A 23,738-nucleotide genomic window follows, 5' to 3' on the forward strand; every position below is an offset into this window, starting at 1 on the left:
AGCGTCCACCCTAGGGAACGTTGAGAGAACGTTCCCTAAAAGCTACAGGAAGGACTGGCGTGTCACCGGGCCAGCCTTCCCTCATCATCGTCTCTTGAAAGTTTCAGGCTTCGTAACCTTTAGGGAACGTCACCAAACGTTCCCTCGAGGTTCCAGTTTGTTAGATAGTCCAAGTCGACCGAATGCTTATCTCCAGTGACTCTCACACTTTACATTCAGACAACTTTTTTTTTTATATATATATATATATATACATATATAAAAAAATATATATACACATCTAATAAATAACCCATTGCACGGTAGAATACAGATGTTTTCTCACATGCTTTTAGTCCATCAGTCTTTTGTGAAGCAAGTCTCTGTACTGAAAAGAGGAGTGGGGGGCCGGGGAGGGCTGGTGTGTGGAGACCACATCATGATTTGGGGTGTGGGGTGTTCAGTTCTCCTGGAGAATGGAGCTTGGTGAAGCAGCAGCAGGGGGAGATGAAGCCCGGGTTCATTGTCTTCCTCGGCTGAGTGTCAGATTCACCTGCGGATAAGAATCAATTAGACTGACTGTGGTTTGCAGAGAGAGGCAGAGGAAAGGTAAAACTCCACTCTGGGCACAACAATAGAACCGCTTTTACAGTTATAGAGCAAAGGTAAGCGTAATTACAAAATCCATAGACCTAATGCCCATAGATTAAACTGCTGATCTCACTAAACCAGTGCAGGCAAAAGCTATTGTGAAACTACAAAACATATTGGCAATAGTTGTGTCTGATATTGTTTTCTACATAAAAAAAACAACCACCTAGAGTTTCCTCAACTCTGGGTGGTTTTAGAGAGGAGTCACACCTCATCGGGAGGGTTGATATCTCCAGCAGGGGTCATGCCCATGGGTCACCAGGGAAACGACAACAATCATCCCTAGCAATGTGTCTCATAGGAATGTGAAGATTTTACACCTTTTCTGCTTTAAATAGCCAAAAAATCAACTGAAACATTGTGCCCCTCTGATTAGCTGCTAGCTGGCATTCCACCGCGCTTAGTGCTTATTCATGTTTCTAAAAATAAAAATAGAGCGATGTCATCTGTCGAGAGGTAAGGAAACTAATACTGATTATAACATTGTGGAGCTTTACTTCAAAAACTCTAAACTGTCAGTTTAAATACTTTGTGCATTAGCATTTCTAGTCAGTGAGAATTGGCGCCCCCTTGTGGTGCGTACAGTTTTTAAGAAGTATGAGTTGCATTTAACAGCTGTAGTTCAAAAGGCTACATATTTAGGCTAGTTGGACTTCAACTGAATTTAACTTTATGAATTTTTTAAAACACATTTTGAGATTTTTAAAACGTTGTTTAGAATAAGATTTTTTCCAGAAAGTGGTTCTTGTCTGAATCAGCATTTTTGCTTTCTGTTTAGTGAAAATATTCACTAAGCAGAATACTTTGAACTGTCCAAGAGCCCTTTAGCGCCAACAGACTAACGCCTTGTTTTGTTGTCAATTGTACTTTATGGAGAACAATGAAAAATGTATCAACATCGAATTATACCATAAGGGTAAAAAAAAATAATTTTATAGTGATGTCATTGGAGTCATCTAAAACCAGATCTACAAGGTGCTGCTGTGCTAGCTGGTGGGGGCTTGTATCAAATCCAACCCAGGCCCCCCTTTAACTTTGGGTCGGCCCTGTTTGAAAAACAAAATTGAGCAGATGTGGCACTTGAATATACTTCCTGTCACCAGTTATTAAAAATAACAGTTTGAATTGTGTTAGAAGCTCACAAATCAGCTGCTGCCACAGAAAAGCCACATGTGTGGAAATCTGAGTGGAGCAGCGAGAGCTGCTCTTACATCATGGTGCAAATTTGGAAGTTATTCTACGCAGCAACACCTCAGGAGCTCCCGCGTTTTAAATTACTAACTTGGCCTACTGCCCTTTTAATTTTTAAGCCGTTTCAATAAATATCTCTTAGACTTTGTGATTTTTAACAATTATTAAATTGAGTCAAAAAGCCTTTATTGTAATTTATAGTATGGCATGCCTGCTTTTTTTTCTCTCTTTTTTTCACCCCTTATTCCCCCCGGTCCTTCTCCCATTGTCTTACCGCTGAAGGCGCGCCGGTGTGAGCGGGGCTCCCCGCGGGTCACGCCACGCTCGGGGAGCTCCGGACGGTCTTCTGCCCGGGCATCTGCACGACGAGCAGCTGCTGCTTCTGCCGGGTGGACTTGACGGCCAGGATCGCCTGCCGGTTCTTGTACTGGACCATCTGCAAGGTGATCTCCGCGTTCCAGCCCTCGTCCTGCGGGCACCTGAAGTCGATCTCCTTCCCCTCCGTCATGACAACGGTGAAGTAGACGTACTTGCCTTTCCGCTCCACGCAGTCCACCGTCTTCATGTTGGCGAAGTGAAGCTCCTTGACTTTGCCCGTGTCCCCGCCGCCGCCGTGCTGCTGCTGGTGATCGTGCTGCTTGGGCGGCAGCAGCAGCACGCCGTCCTCGGTCAGGACGCAGTGCTTCTTCTTCCAAAGCTGCAGCAGCCCGTCGCTCCGCTTCTCCAGCAGACCCTCCTTGTACACCTTCCTCCCGTTTTCCAGCATGTTCGGCCGACCGCTGCGGACCTCCAGCCTGATGGACGCACGGACGCTGCTTGATCGATGGCGCTCTATCCCGGAGAGGCTGCGGGCATGGGATGCAGCTGTGGCTGCTGGATGTGGAAGAAGCGCCTGACTAGCAGCCTGCCTGCCGGTCACTGTTTGTGGAGCGGCTTTTGGGGGCGGGAGGGGTCTGGAGAAGTGCACCGCCCCCCTGAGTAGAGTAAAACCCCCCGAGACCATGGAAGCGCGGTCATTAAGACTCCCCTTCATACTACACAGCGAGACCTCCATCTTCACTCCCCTGAGATTGCTTCCCTTTTTAAAGTTTGCAGGAGAAAATCTACTTTTTACTACAAATTTGAACCTTTGAGGCTGTTTCTACATTCATCCATTACTAACTACATGACTTCCACGATGTCGAATTTATTATATCACTGCTGCGGATCGCCTTTTCTTACTGTATATTTCTTGGTTGATGTGTTAGTGGTCATATTCCATTTCCAGTGCAAACCCCTCAAGAGTCCATGAAGTGCCATGTGTTTGAAATATAGCACCACAGCGCCCTCTGGCGGAATTCAGCGCGAAACATAAAAACTCCACGAAAGCACAGGAACTCTCCAGATTTCTCAAAAGTTATTTTTTTATATATTTACAGCGACTTTACTCAAATCTCCAAAGTAATGTGTGGAACGATGAAGGTCCGTACAACAAGAACAGATTTGGTTTAAAATGTTCATTTTGTGACAGAAAACGTTCTAAATGTTTTTAATATATGGCTTCCAGTTTAGTTTAGATTTGTGTCATCTGCAAATATAAAAACTGTTCCAAAACTTTAGAGTTCATTATTATATGAATAAATTAGGACCCAGGATTGAGCCTCCACAATCTATTTAGTGCAACTTTGCTTAAATATTATTTTGTTTCTTTTAATATATTGGTACTGATCTTCCAGATGGCTGGTTTACAGCTGAGCTAATCATTTCCAGAAGTGGAGGCAGCGAACCATTCTAGATCTTCCTGTGAGAAACAAACCTGCTCCATCCACTTCCCCATTTCCTTAATTTTGGGAGACCGCTGATTGAGCTAGCCGTGCCATGTTAAATCGATCTCATCTACCTCCGCATCGACCAAAATCTGAATCGTCAGGTCAGGCTTTTAAAAGATCGGTCAGAAAATTAACAGTGTACCTCTAACACAGACATGAGTAAAGCAGTTCAAAGATTGTCGTTTTTCTGCTTTACCATATTTGAAAGCTAGATGAGAAGATGGGCCTTAAAGAGATGGGGTCAAATGGATCCCAGTGTGTGGTTCAGCGGGGTCACCCTGAACACGCGTGCGCCTTTACAAGGCTTGTTTTTAGTCTGTGGTTTCAAGAACAGAGTCTGATGGGACAACCCACCCTTGCTTTCATGTTGTCCGACCGTGACATCAGCCATGCTCCTCCTTAGCATCATGCTAAAATCATCGTGCTAAAAAGTCATACTTTATTTTTGTTGAACCTACAGAACAGACTCAGTTTGTATGCTTAAGCATCTTGACTAATGCTGCTCCATTTCAAAATCCATAAGAAAACTTGTGATTTCTAAATATCCCCATTTATGGCTGCAACAAATGTACCCTCTCAAGAAAAAAAACCCAACAAGGAGACATGTTTAACCAATTTATTCAGGAACATACACGTACAGGTATTGAGTACATTAGTATTTTTGTAGCATAGCATTTCGCCTTGACAACAGCTGCTCAGGAGTGACCGTACAGAGGCCCAGTCGCATCTTCTCTCAATGAATGATGTGAATGCTCCCTGCAGAATAAGAGATACCCCCGGCTTTCCACAGAGGACACAGTAAGGTCCAACACAACCAACAATTGAAGACACCAGGAGGGTGGCAGGCTAGGATTCCTCTTCATAGTCCCTTCTTGGCTTTAAGTATTGCTCTGACATACTTTCTGTGGCATTCTTGGTAGGAGAAAATAAAAAAAAGGAAGAAGATGGAAGCAGGGTCGGAGGAAGGTCATTGGCCAAAACGATGGCCATGTGATTTCCCCCCTTTCACAGTGAATTAAATAAATGTACAAAGGACTTCAACCGCTGGGCTTTAGTCTGGACAAGTTGGCGACAAGAGATCAGGGTGATAAACGGGGGATAGAAGTATGGGTAGGTGACTCCGACACTTTCTGCTCATCCCCTGTGCTACATCTGCCCAAAGATTTGATAAAGCTTCTGAAAATGTGCCTCTTTCTATAGGAAAGGAAATGCACTTAAAAACCACAGATCAACGACTTCTGCTCTCCAGAGCGTCGTTACCTGCCCATCATCCCCTCTGGTCCTTTTAGACAGAGAGTGACAAAGTGCTGCTTACAAGGAATACTCTGCTAACTGATGACGCAACACCACTGGCACACCACACACTAGTACAAAGTGCAATAGAATAGACGACAGCCAGGCCACAGCGAGCCTAAGAAAAGCTTTATCACGAGGTTACAGGACAGGTCGCCAAGTCCTTACTCAATAGAAATCCCTGGAATGTTCGAGAGACTCAACCGGGCTTGTGCCGAGCCCTAGGAGCAAGGAAGTCGACACAAGCAACGGGGGTTTGATCTATTTTAACAGTCCGTCCAGTTGAACAGCGGCAGACCAAGAGGTTCGCTGTTGAGCCAGTCTGCTTACTGGAATGTATCGAGAGGGAAAACCTTGAGGACGAGCCGCTTCCAGTAGGTGGACAACTTTGGCGTCCGTTTTGGGGAGAAAAAGTAAAAGTTGGGAGAAGGGGAATGAACACCCAAGTTGCAGGTCCTGTGTATGATGTTGGCAATGCTACAGTGCTAGTTCAAGTGCGTTCAAGGCGTCATTAATAATAAAAAAAACAAAACAAAACACCTGGGACAGCCAGAACCAACTAACCTGGACATTGGTGGGAAGGAAGGGACAACAATGGGAAGGGGTTAGGGGTGGTGTGAATTGATGCCTCTATGATGCAGTCTAAACCACAGCTGTTGTCTAAGAGCAAACACATCCAAAAAACTTCACAAGAACCCAAACTAGTTTAGCGGTGAAGAAACAAGGTCATGCTGTTTGAGGGCGACATTTTCCTGTCGTCTAGCTATTGTACAGAGAAGGACGAGGAGGAAACGGGTCTAGTAAAATATCATGTATATTGAGCCAAACAGCTCGCAGTATATTACCACTGGTTTCGTAACAAAAATCTGGAAACTTTTTCTTCAAATTCCCTACCAAGAAAAATACAAAACATTATAAGGCGATAAGTAACTATTTTTTTTTATTATTTGTATGTTTTTGGTTTTTTTTCTTTTGTGTGTTTTTTTTTTTTTTTAATTTGAGAAGCGAGAACAGTGCAGTTGATCCTCATCGCAGCTAGGCAAGGACTCACTGTTGCCTGCACTCAGCTGGGGGGGTTCCATCCTTCTGTAACAAATCACAACAGGGTTGGGTGTCAAGGCCACGCCTCTACATGGGACAGTAAGACAGCCTACACATGAAGCCACGGTCAACAAGCAGCTGGAAGCTGTAGAGGTCACACTGCCTGAAGGACGGTCATGGTGAGCAGCATCTATTTGGCTTGTAAGAACTTGGTGCTCTGATTCTGGGCTTTTCAGACCAATGAGGACACTCAGTAAAATCACTATATTGTCGACTAAAGTCCTTCAGTTATGTAATGGAAATGTCCCCACTGGGTTTTTTCCTGCTACTATATCACAAAATTTTGATTCTTTTCATCCAAGTGGTTGGGCATCAATGCAGGTCTGCTCTTTACAAGGTTCTAAACTTAAACTATCCATACCAAGTCCCATCTCGCAAGGTCCTCAATCAGATTGAGGTCTGGACTTTGACTGGGCCACTGCATGACTTTATTCTTTTCAGTCATTCTGCTGTGTTTAGCCTCTCTAACTCTAGAGAGGTATTCATGTCTGGCCTGGTGGCTGAGGAGCATCAAGTCAGGACTGCTAGCATCCTAAATCCTTTGGAGGCAAAGCAAGTCCAGATCATCACTCGTCACCACTGTGCTTGACATCAGGTATGATGCCACTAACATACAGTGTTTGGTTTGGAAACTGGTCACTTGGCCTCTTCTTCATTCTGTACAACGGTATTAAAAGAAGCAGCCTGTCTCTTTTACAATTTTAAAGCCCCCAAAATTCCTTTGATGGGCTTCATTTTTATCAGAATTTCCATCATGACTGTCTACAGAAAAGTGCAGAATCTGTTTTTATTTTGTTTTTTTTACAACTGGACACATTTAAAACCTGACAAAGAGCAGATTTTTCTGAATTCTGATAAAAATACAGAAAATCTATGTTTTTACAACTCAAATCCGATAAACTACAATTGAGAGGTAAAAACAATCCTTCAATTCCGCTTGTAGCTTATTTTGTCAATGTGAGGCAGCAGCAGAAACTAAACTTCAAATCCTTTCCACATCTCAGGATACAGAAACCAGGAATTCCCAAACAGAACTAACGTCCCGTCACACTTTGGTTTGGGTGTCTCTGCAATCAGCTCTGATAGCAATGCAACAAAATTATTTTTTTAAATCTCATTATATAAAGCACATGGTTACTGCTGACTAACGTCTAATTCTCAGGTTAGCATCTTAAGGTGACCTGAAATGATTTAGCCGTCATGTCTGACATTAAAGCAGATTAGCATGTAGCATAAGACAACAAATGACATGTTAATGGGCAGTAAGACACCAAATACTTTGCTGTCACATTTATTGGCACCCCTGGTTGAGATGTGTATGAAGCATTCAGATTAAAACTTCAGTAGCAGAAGCACCATATCACTCTGCAGGTTTCAGCAAGTGAAATTTAAAGACTTTAATACTGCCTTGAATGAAACTCAAGACCAAAAATACAATATAGGAGATGGTTAGCAGATCCTTCTCTATTGCACTGTGCTGGGAACAAAAGCAAACCAGTGACAAAAACCAACGTCAGTCAGCTGCCGATAAATTTGGATTCACCAATAATAGAAAAATTTAAAAAGCTAGCTAATTAGCAAGGGTACCGTATTTTCCGCACTATAAGGCTCACCTTCAATGAATGGCCTATTTAAAAACTTTTAGAGGCTGGGGTTACGTTATGCATCCATTAGATGGAGCTGCGCTAAAGGGAATGTCAACAAAACAGTCAGATAGGTCAGTCAAACTTTATTAATAGATTACAAACCAGCATCCTGAAAACTCTGTTCATTCCCAAAACAGCTGTTTGATTATTTTCCCAGAGGTAAAGTCAGTGACGTGGTATTTTCGTGACACAGTTTATCTTTTAACAGCAGCAAGGTATAACATATAGTGGAGGGGAACTTTCCCTCGATTCAATAAACACGTAAAAAAACAGTCTGATACTGTTACGGTAAATCAAACGTTAGTGCAATCACAATATATATCCACTTCCGCACCATTGATTCGTTCTTGTTAAATTCTCTCGCTGCTGCTCTGTTCCCATGTTCTACTGTGTGACTGATCGCCTTGAGCTTAAACTCTGCGTCGTAAGCATGTCTCTTAATAGGAGCCATTTTGGGGTCTTTACACAAAACCCAGCGTGCACCGCGCGCTTCTTCTTCTACGGGGAAAATGAAGTCGGCGGCTGCTTACCGTAGGTGCTAGACCTGTTGTGGCTCAACACAACAGGCGCACCGGATTATAAGGCGCACTCTCGGCTTTTGAGAAAATTGAAGGTTTTTAGGTGCGCCTTATAGTGTGGAAAATACGGTACATTAGCAGATACTTAGAAGGAACTTCATGCGCCTCATGTTACAGAACGCAATGAAGATTGTCTGCGTCTGACTCAATTTTTTAAGACCAATGCAAAGTTTTAATTCTAAGAAATTAAAAGAAATTTTAGATTAATTTTAGATGCTTAAGGCTTAGGGTGTACGGCCTACAGCCTTTCTGGGTGTTTGCGGAAACCAGAATTTCAACACAGCAGGAACAAAAATAAGCAAACAGGAGAGGGGTGGACAAGATTCAATACACAGAAATGGTACAGGTGCAAAGACTGATCTCATGGGTTAAACTAAAAAACAAACAAAAAACAACTTAAATCCAACAACAAACTGGTGGATTAGTACTTTTGGTCAAGTGCAGGACGGCGGCGGAGGAGGAGGAGCGGGAGGGGAGTGCAGAGAGACGGCGGATGGAAACCAAAAGGAGGAAAGCCAAACTTAAAAAAAAAACCCAACAACTAATAAATCAAAGTGGCAGGATGGTGGGGCAGGAAGGGGTAGGGGGGGTTGATGGTAGTAAGCTGACAAATCGCAAGCTGTACCTACCAGGATAGGGTTATTTGTCTATAGTCACCATTTAAACCTAGTGAGGAAAAATTTAAAGAGTAGCTGACAAAAGATGCAAGTGACTGAAGATGAAGAAACATTAATGAACAGGAAACAAACCTAAAGCACAACCAGCAGAATACAGAATGTCAAAAGACCTTGGAGCTCAGGAGGAAGCAGAAATAAGAGCTACAGAAAACTGATCAGAGCCGTGAAGCATCCCTACAAACTGCCTGCTACTTGTATAGAGCTACACCAGCCATTAGTTTGTTTCAACGATTAAAACAATATAAAACCCAGAATTCAGTTTCTTAGAAAAGTAAGCAGTTCACATCACTGCTAAATTTTGATCGAAAGATGAGTGGTAGGAAAAAGTGTGGTAGAAAATGTGAGGAAGGGATGAACGTTTTAATTTTTCCCAGGCACTGGATCTCAAGGAGAACTGTTGTCTCAAGATCTGCTAAAAAAAAAACACACAAAGTCCAAGTCTATATTTATGAGGACTGTAGGGGGCGCCAGACCGAACAGCAAAGATGAACTGATGGTCGTTTTTAAAGCAGGCTAGGCTTTCAGAAAATCTCAAGTTCATCTTAAAGCTGTGGCACAAAAAAATAAAATAATAATCTGTGGCACATTGATTCAGTAACTGATGCAGCCAATCACTGAATGAGGATTGGTCACATGTTTCATCAGGCTTCTCTAGTTGGTTGCTTTTCTGTGATTCTAATTTTCTAACAAACTGAATTTTGGGGTTTCATTAGCTGTGAGCTATGATCATCAGAATTATATAAAATCTTAAAATGACATAAAATCAGAATAATTATGGAAACAGCACTTTCTAAATCAGACAATATGGTCATTAAAAAATTAATTCTATAAGGATTTTGGCTATGAAAATAGTGCTACATTGTAATTGTTCAACATTATGTAAAAAAATAAAATAAAAAAAGAGGAAACAAATCAACTAAAGCACTTGCAGGACTAACCACTTAAAATACACCAACTAGGATAAATTAAGCCTTACACTTTCTATTTAAAAGGATACTAGTTGTGTTATTTTATCATTTTAGTTTCGGCATGCAGCATTCAATTTTAAGCGACTGTTAGATGAAATGCAGAGGAGGAAAGAAAAAAAAAGCTTTTGTATTCCTGTCTTTCAGCGGGAAACCACAGATAAAGTGGCTGTGAATCAGCTGAATTTGACAGAGTGTATTCTGTATGCTGAGATCTGAAAAGTCTTGGGAGGACAGCTGTTCTCCTGCTGCGGCTCAGGACCCCCGAGGAACATGAAAAGTGCACTGCAGAGAGATCGGGTGTAGCTTTAACGTTAGCTGCAGCTAGCCTTCTGCCTGGAGCGTCCTGAGCCGACAGCACGGAACTGCTGAGCAAGGTCTTTTCTCAGGACACCAGAGATCGTTAGAGGAAGTCATCAAGGCGTGTTCTCGCTAGCTCACCTTGGGGTCGTAGTCGGGGTCGTTCTCCTCGTCGGCCTCCTCCTCGCCTTCCTGATTGGAGAGAAGCAGCTTTACGTGAGCAACTCTGCTTCAACGCTCGCCTCATTTCAGCTCTTTAAAGCCATGTTTACCTCATCGTCTGCTTCTTCACCCTCTTCATCGTACTGGAACAGGAGAAGAAAGAAGAAGAAATGCTTTAGATTCAGAGCCTGAAAGCCACAATGAAACCAAAAATCTGTTACTGCGCCAGAGTTTATTGATTGATCAAATTTTTTAAAATATTTTCACTCCCTCCCCCCCCACCAATGCACTTGTGGAGTTTTCTATAGCTCAGAGTTATATGAGTGCAGTCAGGACGGCCATCTTGTGTTTTTGATTTCAGGTCAACTATGAAATTATTAGGGACAGGCAATATCTTTATTTTTTAATTACAATAGTAAAGTCATGCAACAATAAAGTCAAAATGAAAGAAGTCTCAATACAAGCAGAATAAAAATTGTAATTTTATAAAAAACCCAATAAGAAAAACTAAATTAAAAATTAAAATAAGGACTGTTGAGCATCTTATGAAGTTGTACTTTGGTATAAATTTTACATATAATCCTATAACACATCATTAACGCATTAAATTATCATCAGTAGTAAAACTTTGAAGCAATGGTGCAATCAACTTTCTACTTTGAAGAGCCACATGTGCAGCAGTTTTCCCTGGTAAAATTGCATCATTCTTCCTGCTAATATAACAATTTATTCTTGTCCTTAAAAGTTCTCACAGCCTGGCCCTGAAACTCCGTCGTCCAAATCACAGAAGCAATGAATGAAATAAAAGAAACTTTTTGGAAATATTTTCTGTCATTTCTTTTTAAGAAAAGAAAGCAAGCAAAAAAATTATATACTGTACATCTGATCTAGTATGAAAAGTAACAAAAGTGTGAGGTTTTATTTTTAAGACATTTGGCCCAGTCCTGTTGGAGAGAACACTCACGTCATCGTCGTCGTCCTCTATGGCCTCGCCGGTGAAGTAGAGAACGGCGCGCGGTACGATGCGCTCCCGGATGAAGTGGCCGATCTCGAAGTCTGCTGCCAGGATCGCCTCGGAGTCCTCGTCCTGAAGACAAGCGCTCAATGTCTCACACTCCAAACAATGGCATCACCGAGGAGACGACTGGACAGACGACGCGCTGCAACACTTACCAGCTCTCCGTTTTCTGGAACTGCAAACAACAAAAAAAAGACGATATGTGAAGAAGCCACCAGAAACAAAAAAACCTTGAGCGAATTTAAAAACCGTCTCTTACCTTCAGGCGGGGTGAAGAAGTTGAAGAAGGAGTCGTTGGGGACGGTCTTGGTGACGGTCCTCACCGTGCCGCGGCCCTTGTGCTTCTGCTTCTTCTTGATTGTTTTCAACGTGACGTTCTTTCCCTTCGTCCAGTCGATCGTGCATCTTTTGGAAGAAAAAATAAAACCAAACAGTAAAAAACAAGCATTCTTTGCGAGAATCAAAAGTGGGAGCGACTGCTCACCCAACGCAGCTCATGATCTCCGGCCCGTCAAAGGAGAACGGGTCGCTCTCGTCCGGTTCCGACCTCATCTTGTAGGTTTTCGATAACACTGTGTTTGTGAAGAACTCGTTGGGTTCGAAGTGAAACTCTAATGTGAAGCTCTGAGGAGAGAGAGAGAGAGAGGGAGAGACCCCAGATATAAAAAAAAAACATAGCATTTCACTTCCTGGTTTTAACTGTCTAAATAATGCCTACTCACCATTGGCTGTCCCGGATCGGAGAACTTTACTTTAATATCTTGTAAATGTTTTAGAACGGGCTCGTCGTGCTCCTGAAAGAGGAAATGATGCTGTTTAGTGGACTATCAAGTCTTGGCCAGCAGGTGGCAGCAAACCATAATATTTGCATGGTTTGTGACCCATTTTCTGGTCTGTACCTGCAGCATGTCGCTGAGCAGGTCCACGTTTTTGAATACTGTTAACCAGAACTCTGGGATGCCTTTGGGATTTTCCTTCTCTTCGTCCTTCTTCTCTTCTTCCAACTTGGCCTTCTCCTTCATCTCATCCTGAACCAGAGGGGAAAAACACGACAGAACAAAGCACTGACGAGCCTTTCGTCTTTATTGATTTGTGATGGACAGATGTGATTGGATTGAAGGGAGACAGGAAGCATGCGGTTGTATACGTCACCTGTACCTGCTTACTTACTGTCAGCTCTTCCTCTTCATCGGTCTTCCACTCACATTCTTCGTCTGTAGGCTCGTAAGCTGCCGTCACTATCTCGCTTCTCTGCAAAAACAAATAGAGATGAGTCAGGAAGAAGACATTAGCAGGTGTTGGGAGCACAACTAGTTGTAGTTTCAAGTTGCTTCCTGGTTAGGAGGCAACTTGCGACTTCAGGCCTGATTGTTGAATTTGGTCAGGATTTACTGGTCGATTAAATATTCCAAATTTCTTTGAGAAAATCTGAATATTTCAAATCAACTTCAAGTTTTTTCTGAAGACTAAAGCACAGAGGTAGAACTTTTGAATAATTCTAATTTATTATTACTCACTTTTACACTTTTTCTTATGTCTAACTTAAAATAATGCAAAACAAAACCAAAAAAAGATGCTTTTGGTTTATTTATAAATAAAAATTGATAAAGTTAGAGGCATTTATTGACAAGGAAGAAGGAAAACGCTTCCGGATTTGAAGGACTGAGACTGCAAGAGGTGGACGGAGAGAGCACAGGCTGTGGTTCTGGAACCGTTCAGAACCAGTTCTCTGTATTTAAACTGGTACAAACGTTTGGGAAATGGTCCCAAAAACAACGACCAGGTGGCTTCTGGACCAGAGGAAAGAAGTGCCTTTGTTGCTCATGGGGAACAGCAGCCAATATTTTTAATAAATATCAATTCTAAGAATACCAATGTTGGCTTATTACTAAGGAAACGCAGGTTAAGACTCAGGGTGGAGTCACACCAGTCCTGTTCGGTCCGCTTCAATCCAACTCTAGTTCACTTGGGGAGGTGTGAATGCACAATCAAAAAACTGAACTCTTGTCAGCCTAGAAACCTCTGTCTCGGTTCAGTTGAAGTGAACTCTGGCGCAGTTCGAATGTATGTGTGGATGCAAGCAGAACGGAGACCGCTCCAAAAGCAGGAAGTTAACTATAGTCGTGAGTCGAGCAAATCTCAATCTCGTTGTAATCTGTTGATGACAATGACAAATAAATCTTATCTTATATCACAGGGCATTCTGGGTAAATACAACCAAAACAAACGCAAGTCTCTAGTGCAAGAGAAAAGAGAAATCCTACAACTTCTATACCACCTTTTATTTTCCATTTTGTGAAGAAGGAAGTTGCTCTCATGCCTTTAGAGGTTTTCATGTCATCTCAGCAGTTCTTGGTGCAGCGCCACCCACAGGCGAGACGTTGAACAGACTTTTTAAAGGGTTTGGCTTGTTTGACAGTGCAGAGTGAAGGTGAACCGCAGCAGATGAAAATGGAACAAATGTTGCAACTTTGGTCTCCAATCAAACCGAGTCTCCAGACCCACAGAACACAAAGCTCTGGGTTCAGCAAAGCTACATGTGAACAGAGAGAAACCAACTTACTTTGTCAAAGAGGGGCTGGTAGAGCGCTGCGTACTTTCTCTCCAGTTCATGAACTTCTTCGTAGAACTTGGCTTCGATGTGGGCACATTTGACCTGCAGGTTCTTCAAAGCGTTCACGCGTCTCTTTACGACCTTCGGTAAGCTGTGGGGAGCAGAAATGTGCTGTCAGGGGTCAAGCTTTGATGGCTAAATATCCCAACAGAGAAACTTCCTACAGGAACAAAACGGCTTGTAAACAGCAGCTCTAATCTGAAGGTAGACGCGCTGAAAGGACGATGAACTCGACCGTTTCATCACTGCTGGACTCCATAAAGTTACATTTTCACCTGTTAACCTGAAACTGCTGGTTTCTGATGGCACCTGATTTACCAACGCAAAGTAGTGACTTCAAAACGGAATAAAATAATAAAACGCAACCGAAACCATAAAGAAAATATATTGTCTCTCAAAGTTGAGTTTCAAAATAAAAAAGGAACAAATGGAAGTAATCAATCTCATCTAATGTTATTGGTTAATTGCTCATTAGACTTAATGACCATTAAAAGGGATTGGGAATTATGAAAGCTACAGTTTGTTAAATAATCCAACCAAAAAGATTAACTTCATCACCATCATTTACCAGCCAGTATTTAGTGAAAATAAAGGCCAGTAATCTGCCTGCAAGCAATTTACTGAAACTGCAGCTAAGAATTCAAAATGAAACGTTTTACAGTCATTTTTAATTTAATCACTTAAACTACTTTAGTTACCTTAATACCAACGATTTTCAGGTGAAATTCATCAGATTTAATAAAAAAATAAATAAATTCAGCCATCTGGAACAAAGCAGGTCATTCCTCATCAAACAATGTGCTGCTAACATTTACACTGCAACACTGTCAGCTTTTGGTTTTTATGCAACAATCTGCGGAAACATTTACTGTAATTAGAGCTGCAGTTCCATCAAATCCACTTGCTGTTTGTGGCTGGAACATGAAAAGAAACGGGGGGACAACTGCAACCTGGTCTCCAGCTGCTCCACCTACTTCACATGTCACCATCTAAACCTCCTGAAGCTCCGCCCACCCAGCTCAAAGCTGGAAAGAGATAGTACAGTAGGGGGCTTCTCTGCTGTGCAGCAAATTAAAATGCCGGCCCGATGCTGGCGAGGGAGTGTGTTTGGTCCCTCAGTGCAGGGATGGAACTGGTGAGTTCACTGGCCACTGCCAAACACTTGACACGCTGATCAAAGAGCTGCTGGCTGGGGGTTCAGCTGAGGAGGGGAGCAGCAGGAGGCACAGAGAGAGAGAGAGATGTTTTCCCACAGAACCAAACAGCTGGGCAGAATCTGTTGTATTTATCAAAGAATGTCTTTAAGCTTCATGAAAACTGACTGAAAATAGTTGTATTCTTAATTTTTGATGCGTCTGTTGAACTTAAAAAAGGGGTTTGCATCCAACCTGCTGATAACAAATCAGAGCGACATAACTCTGGTACTGATTAGTGCGTCTTCTCTGTTTAGTTTTGGCAAACGCCTCAGTGTGTATTATCCTCTAATTATTATTAATGCCTACTAGAGGAACGCCCTTCACAGCACATTGAAACCAGCTGAGAAACATGCAGGTTTTATTCAACACTGTAAACAATGGAAAAGCTTTGGATAAACATTTTAAAACTAGATTCTGGTTCTTCCTTTATCTCCTGTGATCATCCCAGCTTTCATCCTACAACACTATGTCACTGGAATGTAATGTTTTTTTTTTCTTGTTTGTAGTTTTATTTTCCTCCTAAAATCATGTAAAGCACTCAAAATTGCCCTGCTGCTGAAAATGTGCTACCCAAGTATTGTAGCAATAAATATATTACAGTTCTTTAGGACAGAGAAAGCCAACAAGATAATGCGTCAAGTGAGGTTAAAATTTTAGCATCATGGCAACCCTATAAACTACCAGAATAAAAAAAAAAAAAAAAAAAAAGGATTTTAGGTTGCTTTAAGTCACTCGTTTTTATATGGCAGCTTAGTAAATTTGCATATTTTTACATTTAAGCTTCAATTATTTCACATAAATATCTAATTTTTCAAATATCTGATGAGGGGACCCTTACTTTTCCCTAATAAATAAATAAATTAAAAAAATACTTCAGATTAAGAGTTTAAGGCTTTCCAAAAACTGCTCTACATATTTCACAGCGTTCACCAGTGGGAAAAGCAAAGTCTCCCACCTTTCCATGTATCCTGATGGGGAGCCGTTGAGGCCGTCCAGCCTTTCCTGCAGCGCAGCCAGGATCTGTGGGTTCTGCATCATCTGCACAGTGAGCTGACGAGCTGCAAAAAACAGATTTAAAAAGGAAAAATTATACATGCATCTAGTCTGTTGTTTTCTTGCGCACTGCCTGCTGTTGCCATCTTGAGTTCACTCAGAGTATGACGATTTTGACAGGTTTAGGGAAGCAAACGAGATAAAAACATGGCCTGTAAGGGTTGTAGATCTTTTATTCAGTCAGAAAAATGTGATGCAAATTCACTACAGAACACATTTTAGCAACAAAGTGGTGCCGTCTTCTGATGAGAACTAGCACAGCTGCTGTGTTCCACGCGCTGCTAGCACCTATCAAATCTCAGCCAGCAGGCGTGAAGATTAAAGGAGACGAGGAATCAAACAAACATACGTTTCTCAAGCTGCTCGTTTTCAAACAAGAATACTTCTTTGGGGAAAGAAAATGACGGAAAAAAAAAAAAAAAAAGAGAGAGAACAGCAGCTGCTGTTTGGGAGATGATGAAACTGTTCGTCAACACAACAAGGACTGGCATAGTCTAGAAAACAAAGCTGCTGGTGAAGTTCCCGTCACCTCACTGCTCCAACAACCTGAAAGAGGGACTCTGGAGTGTGTGTGTGTGTGTGTGTGTGTGAGTGTATGAGAGAGAGATCATTCTAAGCTTGCAGATTACATGCAGAAGCAGTCTGAACTGGACGAGGCAGAAGCAGCGTTTCTCTCCACAGGAAGCAGCTCGTCGGGGGCATCAAAGGAAATGTATGAACATCAGCAGCATTCAAAATAAAGAAGATTAGCGTGTCATGCTAGTTTAAACAGAAGAACACGACTGCCCCGCTGGCATTTATTTATTTATTTTTTTTTACACGCCAGTAATTTACTCCCAACACAAGAAGTTGGTTATTGCGGCTGGAAGCCGACCTTTGCTGTTCTCGTCCTCTCCGGTCTCCTCCTCCTCCACATCCTCTACGTCCTCCATGTCTGCAGGGTCCATCTCAGCCTGGTCTTTGCTGCTCGGGGTGGAGGGGGAGAAGAGAGACCGCGGTCAGCCAAAACACATACACACACTTCACACTCCTCTAGTCCACAGAAACGTCACTGAACACGTTTCAGCAGGTAAACCGACAGCATCATCACATGCAGAAACTAAGGATTATTTTAAAGATCGATTATTCTGATGATTAAATCTGATTTTCTTTTAATCCCACATTCTACAGATCCTTCAATTTCAAACTGCCTTTCTTATACAATATTAGAAATACATTAAAACATGTAAACGTAAATGCAAAATGTAGATATTGTTTGTAAAGTTTTGGCTTAATTGCTGCTTTGAATACACTGGGTGTTTTTTTTATCCTCCACCAAATGGCGTTTTGAGTTCGTAGACCAACGATTAATCATTACTAAATTAGTTGATTATTCCAATCAATCAATCATTTCAGCCCTAACAAATACTATTTCAGAATTATGTTAATAGTAGTCATTTCAATCGATTAATCTTTTCAGCCCTTTCAGAAAGTATTTTAAAATAACTGTAGTTTTTTCAATTGATTAATCGATTAACTCTAAAATAAGTGATCGTTCTGTTGCTTAACCTGCAAAGGGCAGCATGTTTTGAGCTCCAACACTCGGTTTTAAAAGCGCCGTCACCAGCTGAGAAGCTTAGCCTCTCTGCAGCTCCGGGGTGAGAAATAATCAATCGCTGGCTGTCAGGGAGACGGATCCGTCCCCACGGTGACGGCCGACATTCACAGAGCCGCTCTCAGCTCTTGGCGGATCGCAGTCACCGTCGCTCAAATGTGAGAAAGAAAATAAAACCCTGGTGGTAGCCAGCAGACCTGGTTGGTAACGCTGCCCTCTAGAGGTCATGTTATGCAGGCCCCACAGTGTCAGCAGGTGTCAAGTGGCCCCAGTTAACTGGGGGGGGGGTTTGTTGAGGATAAAACTAAACACATTCAGGCCGAAGGACGCTTTAGTGAAGCTTGAATTTGGCAAGAAAACTCTTGAGCTACGTAATTAATCTATTGCTAATATTAGGGAGATTTCATAAATATATGATTTCCCATTCATATACAAATACTTTTAAATTAACTTCAAATATTACAGCAGAATTGGTCATTAGTTGTGCTACATTTTCGTGGTAGAATATTTTTGTTTGAGGCGATGCATGTTTTTTTTTTTTTTTAATTTGTAACAAAAATAAGACCAAAAAAACTTCTGAAAAATAATGGATTAAATAACTGAGGGGGTCAAATGGTGATCAACACTTACTTGTCAATGTCTGCCATCTTGATGATACTGGAGAGATAAAAGAAAAACAATGTCAAGTATTTTGCTAAAACATTTTATACTTGATAAGGATGGCTATATATTGTATCATTTATTATGGTAAATTTCTTATAATAATTCTGATTTACCGTTTGCATGATAAATTCCAGTCAATGCCATTTAAAAACCTCCAACACTACACTGTCACAATTGTTCATTTTATCATTATTTTTATTGTTGTTTGTTCAATGAGGTCAATAAATATGAAAATATAATTAAATGCAGTTACTGTGTGTATTTTAATGATGCGTATCACACTTCTTTTTGTGACCGATGTCCAAACGAAGCAAATGGGGATGGTTTACAAGACCTGTATTTGTGTTCATGGGGTTATAATTGCCGAGTCATACAGGTAGCTTTAAAAAAAAAAAAAAAAAAAAAGAGTAATAAATAGTTTTTATCAAAACGTGGAACACTAAATGACAGACTGGCTGAGAAAATGGCGGTAAACTTGGTCACTGACTGCTGACTTAACTTTGAGGTGGGACATCGAGCAGATCAGATCTTAAAAAAAAAAAAAAAAACTTTAAATTGAAATTGGTGTCTTCAGGAATAACCTGATCGGTGCACCTCTCTAATAACATTTATGATCAGATGCAAACAAACGATTGGAGGATGTACAGACTTTGCTGTCAGATGACACTTGCTACTGAAATATGTCGTTAAAGAATATCTGCATGACGATCAGCGAGTATGAAGAAGAAGCCTCGTTCAGGAGGAATAAATGGAGTCAGGAGTCACACAGAGAGATTACATACAATGAAGAGATCAAAGTATTTTCTTTCCGTTCAGAGAAACCTGCCTGGAAATGTCTGGACTCTGTGTGGATGCTGGAGAAATACTCAAGAATCCTCACTTTGTCACTACAACAGCCTCCAGTGCTAAAAAAAAAAATAATTCATAAACAGTCAAGCTCCTTCCCACTCAACACAGATCCTGAATCAGAGAACAATCAAAGTCTGAGCCCACGTCGTCTGAAGGATAGTGTAACCAGAAGATTCTGTCCAAATCTCCATTTTTAGCTAATGATCATGTTGGTGTAGGCTACACCACTAGCAATAGCTTTCATTTACACCATTACACATTTACTCGTTTCCCACTTGAGCTGGGAAGAATAGATTACCATGCCAACAGAGAGTTTGGCCTTCTTCCATCACATGGGGGACATCTTTGTTTTGATCCAGCAGTTTGAGCCTTCAGGTTTAAAAAAATAAAAATGTTGCAACAATGCTCTTACGACAAGAAGCAAAACACGTTCTGGGTTCGTCAAATCTGTAGATAAAATGTTACAAGCTGATTTCAGAGTCCACATCCAAAGATCTGCAGCTGAAGCGAGAGGCAGTCACATGATTTTATTTTAAAGACGCATTTTTTTTTAAAAAAAAGAAAAGGTCAACAGGGGGTTGCTCATGTGTGCGGGTCCCAAGTGTGTAAAAAAAGAAAGTTGAGAGGAAGGAAAAAGTAGGAAAAAAAAAGAAAAGGTCTCACAAGCATCCTCAAAAAGACTGTCAAGCCCATTTAAGAGTTTGGAGAAGATTCTTAAGGCTTGGAATCCCACCAAATACCAACTTATCCATCTTATGGATAAAAACTGATGCACTATTGCTTGGTGGTTCACTCAGGTTGAATTAAATGTGGCCTTTCATTAGGACAGCAAGGTACAACAGTCTGCAGGGAGAGTGGAGAGGCACAGAACCAAAGTTATTTGAAGTATAATTTTAAGTATCTACACTGATTAATTTGGAAGCCATGTCATCTGCTGGTGTTGACTTATGTTTTTTGTCCTGTAAATAAATGGACAGTAAATTCCTGGACAGCATAATGACGTTTCTTTGAAAAATTAAAAAAACAGATATGAGCAATCACATTTTTTCCCCCAATTTTTTTTCTCCATTTCTACTTTTCATTCACTTTAAGCCAAAATCATCCAAATGTACTTGAAATGCACCCTTACATGTATAATGAGTCTATGTAATATGACTTTCTGATTTTGAAATATGAAAATAATTTTTGCCTCACTATTCTACTTTAATGACATGTGCCCATGAGGTACATTACAAAGTTGTTTTTTTAGAATTTATTTTAAGCCAACATTATCTCAAAACAAGCCACGGTGGTTTAGCATTTCAATCTTGTACAATCAAATCAAAAAATAAAAAATAAAAACATGTTTAGTTAGAAAGATCCATCTATCCGGTTAATCCAGGATCGGGTCTCCGGGGCAGCGGAGGCCCTCCTGGCCCAGCTCCTCCAGTGAAACCCCAGTGCGTTAGAAAGATGTTCGGGAACAGAACCGCAGCAGCAGATTACTGGGCCCAACTTTTCTTTTGTGGAGAGCCGTCCTCCTCCTAATCCCGGCCACGACCACGTGTTGCACGCTGAGGTCTGCCAGACCATTAGTCTAAGGCTGGATGGGAGGCTGCGCGCCTGTCAACATTTAGACTTCATGCAAATAAAAAATAAAAGTCCCAAAAACGCACAAGTCAACCTATAAATGTAGGTCAGTATTTAGCCTCGGTGTGTTACCCGGTGGAACTCCAGCCGGGCCTCCCGCTTTTGCTAGTTAGCTAGCTTCTATGCTGCTAGCTTGATGCGCACCACTCCGCCCGAACAAGTGGGAGGAACGTCTTAGTCAGACGGGCAGGCAGGCTGCCCCGGCTACATAATGTGGTCCAGTTACTAAGCGTCCCCGACACCACGTTTTAACCCCCTTTTGTCTTATGCAAGACTCCTGGCGGTCGTCGCGTCGGGTGGGCAGCAGCGTCCCACCCGCTGCTCCCCACCCGGAGAATTACCGTCCCAAAACATAACGTTAAGTCCGAAAATACAAGAACCTAAACACGTGTCAACAAATGCTATAAACGTCGAAGCTTATAGCAATTATCCTAACGTGTTGTCATGTTACAGGAATAACTGTTTAAAGCATCCCGGTGAAACAAAGAGAGACGGAGAACCGTTGTTTTATTCCTCTACAGGCGTGTAACGTTATCGCATCATGGAGGAGCCTGCGCTCAATGGCTGCTGCCGCTATCTCGTTTGGACTAGCATTAGCAAAACGACAGACGTCCTCCTCGCGTCGTCTTCGCCAGCCGACTGAAAATTGAACTCCGTTGGGCAACGCAAAAGTTTTGGGCGTCGGCAACCGAGTCCTTCCCAAGCGCTGTCGCTTACCTTCGCTCTGCGGCCGGAGGATGAACTGGTCTAGCGGCGCTGCGCAGTTAGGTAGTCTGAAGAAAGAGACTCCGCTCCGATGGCGGTAAAAGGGAGAGAGATCCCGCCGCCTGCGCTCATATACATCCGACGTCATCACGTAAACCTGCTGTCGCCGAGGCAACGCTGCTCATGGGAGGGGCGAGGGTGAAGATTCCTCATCAAAACCAGCATCCTCCTCATCTTGACATATTAATGATGCTAACGTAAAAAAAAACACAACACCTTGTTTATTGCTCTTCTTCAGCGTTTTTATTTTTTTCAGTATTTCTTTTTCATAAATACATCAGAACGTGATTGTGCGGACCAGAAGTATCCACATCCCTTAATCTTTTTCATATTTTGTCATGTTTTAAGCACATATTTCAATGTACTGAACCATAAGACCACGGTGCAACCAATCCCCTTCAGGATTCCTCTGATTGGTTAATGGCCTCCACCTGTGTCGACCATATATCCAGCTGTTTTATGAAGGTCTCAAAGGTTTGTTAGAGAACAAACAGCACAGATAGTGACGGAGAAGTTTAAAACAGGGATAGGTGGCAAAAATATTCCAAACTATATCTCATACAGCTCATTAGTCACAGCTCAGCATCGGTTGATTTATTTCGACACTATAACTATCAGTCCACAAATCTGGGCTTTATGGGGGTGAAAAAGGCGCACCAAAAACATCATACGAAGCATTATATTTAGTTTTATAGTCTAAGTCAAATAGAGGATGTTGCAAGCATATAAAAAAGTGTTTTCCTGAGATAAAACTGAATCCTGCAAAGAAATATGGTGGCAGCAGCGTTATGCTGTGGGGGATGCTGAGATCCTGGTCCAAACTGATGGGAAGATGGAGATTCTACGAAAAAAATGGAAAGAAACACTGGTAGAAAAGCATTTTGTTTATTAATAGTCATACTTTCCAGTAGAATCACCACTGACAATTTAATTTCAACATAAACTACTTTTATGTGGTACATGTAACAACCTGTAAGCATTTTTGAAGGACTATTAAGATGAACTTTTCAAAACAGGAAGTGACAGGTCTGTTTAATCGGCCACAAGCTCTGCATACAGGAAGCATATTCAGCCACTCACAGTTTGAGAGTTGATTCAAAATAACCGCAATATTTCACTTAGTGGTTATTTGTAATTGAGATTCTCGTCTGGCTTCCGTTTGAAAAGAGTAAAAAAGAAAGAACTGTGGTGCAACTCGACCAGAGTTTCTGGTCGATGCATTGCTCAACAGATTCTTGTTTCTTGTATGACACCATATCAACTTCAAAAATCTTTATATGGCTAAAAAAGACATTCTTACCATTTTTGATGAGTTACATTTTTTTTCTAATATTTCCTAATAGTTTTCTGTCTTCTTCAGCTTTTTAAATTAACTCAGTGTTTAAACTATATTCTTGGTAAGGATTACGGTTGTGTCAATTTTGTCTCTCTGAGCTCATCTTGATAAGGAAATATTTTGTTGTCATGCATTCTTTCATAGTTGACTGACCTTACATCACCATGGCGACTTCTGTTGCTACCAGGTGATAAAATGAGCAAATCTAAAATATGATTTGGACATACTGGGATAAATTCGTTGTTCATATGGGTGTGCGTTAGTTTTTATGAATTGACCCAAGTAGTGCCCTGTTAAAGTGTTTTTTTCCATATTTTTCTACATACTCTGATGTCATATTCCGTCTTGTTTGAAATTAAAATGTGTGACTTTTATTTACTTCCTTAAGGAGACCCATGCATATTAATCAACATGAATACATCACGTAAATATGCCAGATTTAGCCAAAGAGGCTACTTTTCATCTGTAGTCCTCCAGCAGGTGGTTGGAAAGGATGGAAAAAAATTACAATTAACTTGCATAACAACATACATGAGCTATAATTCAATGTATAGCTAAAAGTTGTGTAATTTACAAGAAACATTTAGAATAATAAGAAAAACTAAGTCACAGCCGTAAGATTAAAGATTTGTTAATTTAAAAATTATTTAAGACATGAATACAGCTTTGA

At 41.3% G+C, this 23,738-nt stretch overlaps 2 protein-coding genes across 5 annotated transcripts in view; both read right to left on the bottom strand.

Moving 5' to 3' along the window:
• Nucleotides 1-2,722, bottom strand: part of phlda1 (pleckstrin homology-like domain, family A, member 1) — an 89,393-nt gene extending 86,671 nt beyond the window's left edge. Inside the window, exons 1-2 of the mRNA XM_032588774.1 lie at nt 2,096-2,722; nt 326-532 (exon numbers count right to left, since the gene is read on the bottom strand). Coding sequence (XP_032444665.1) covers nt 2,135-2,587 — 453 coding nt within the window. The 5' untranslated portion in view covers nt 2,588-2,722 and the 3' untranslated portion in view covers nt 326-532; nt 2,096-2,134. The remainder of the gene's footprint in view (nt 1-325; nt 533-2,095) is intronic.
• A 1,509-nt stretch (nt 2,723-4,231) lies between these two features.
• Nucleotides 4,232-21,812, bottom strand: nap1l1 (nucleosome assembly protein 1-like 1). 4 transcript variants are annotated; one of them, XM_032588773.1, is made up of 16 exons: nt 21,685-21,812; nt 18,457-18,483; nt 17,107-17,195; nt 16,135-16,237; nt 13,933-14,074; nt 12,528-12,620; nt 12,269-12,397; nt 12,092-12,163; nt 11,854-11,993; nt 11,629-11,774; nt 11,525-11,544; nt 11,316-11,438; nt 10,462-10,494; nt 10,331-10,381; nt 8,877-8,913; nt 4,232-6,008 (listed from the first exon to the last, which is right to left on the bottom strand). In XM_032588773.1, the coding sequence occupies exons 2-15, from the start codon at nt 18,471-18,473 to the stop codon at nt 8,908-8,910; spliced, it is 1,164 nt and encodes a 387-aa protein (XP_032444664.1). In that variant the 5' UTR covers nt 18,474-18,483; nt 21,685-21,812; the 3' UTR covers nt 4,232-6,008; nt 8,877-8,907. The 4 variants fall into 4 exon arrangements, with proteins under 4 accessions (XP_032444664.1, XP_032444662.1, XP_032444661.1 ...); XM_032588771.1 differs by lacking the exon at nt 8,877-8,913 and having other exon boundaries at nt 12,540-12,620; XM_032588770.1 differs by lacking the exon at nt 8,877-8,913 and having other exon boundaries at nt 12,269-12,403; nt 12,540-12,620.
• Between the last annotated feature and the right edge of the window lie 1,926 nt (nt 21,813-23,738).

This window comes from Xiphophorus hellerii, chromosome 17 (assembly GCF_003331165.1).
Source record: "Xiphophorus hellerii strain 12219 chromosome 17, Xiphophorus_hellerii-4.1, whole genome shotgun sequence".
NCBI lineage: Eukaryota > Metazoa > Chordata > Actinopteri > Cyprinodontiformes > Poeciliidae > Xiphophorus > Xiphophorus hellerii.

Bases quoted from the DNA above. Each gene is read 5' to 3' on its own strand.
- nap1l1 (XM_032588769.1), bottom strand. The intron at 12,621-13,932 runs GTAAGTTGGTTT...TTGTTTTTGCAG, and splicing joins ACCAGCCCCTCTTTGACAAA to AGAAGCGAGATAGTGACGGC. The intron at 12,398-12,527 runs GTACAGGTGACG...CCTCTGGTTCAG, and splicing joins AGCTGACAGTAAGTAAGCAG to GATGAGATGAAGGAGAAGGC.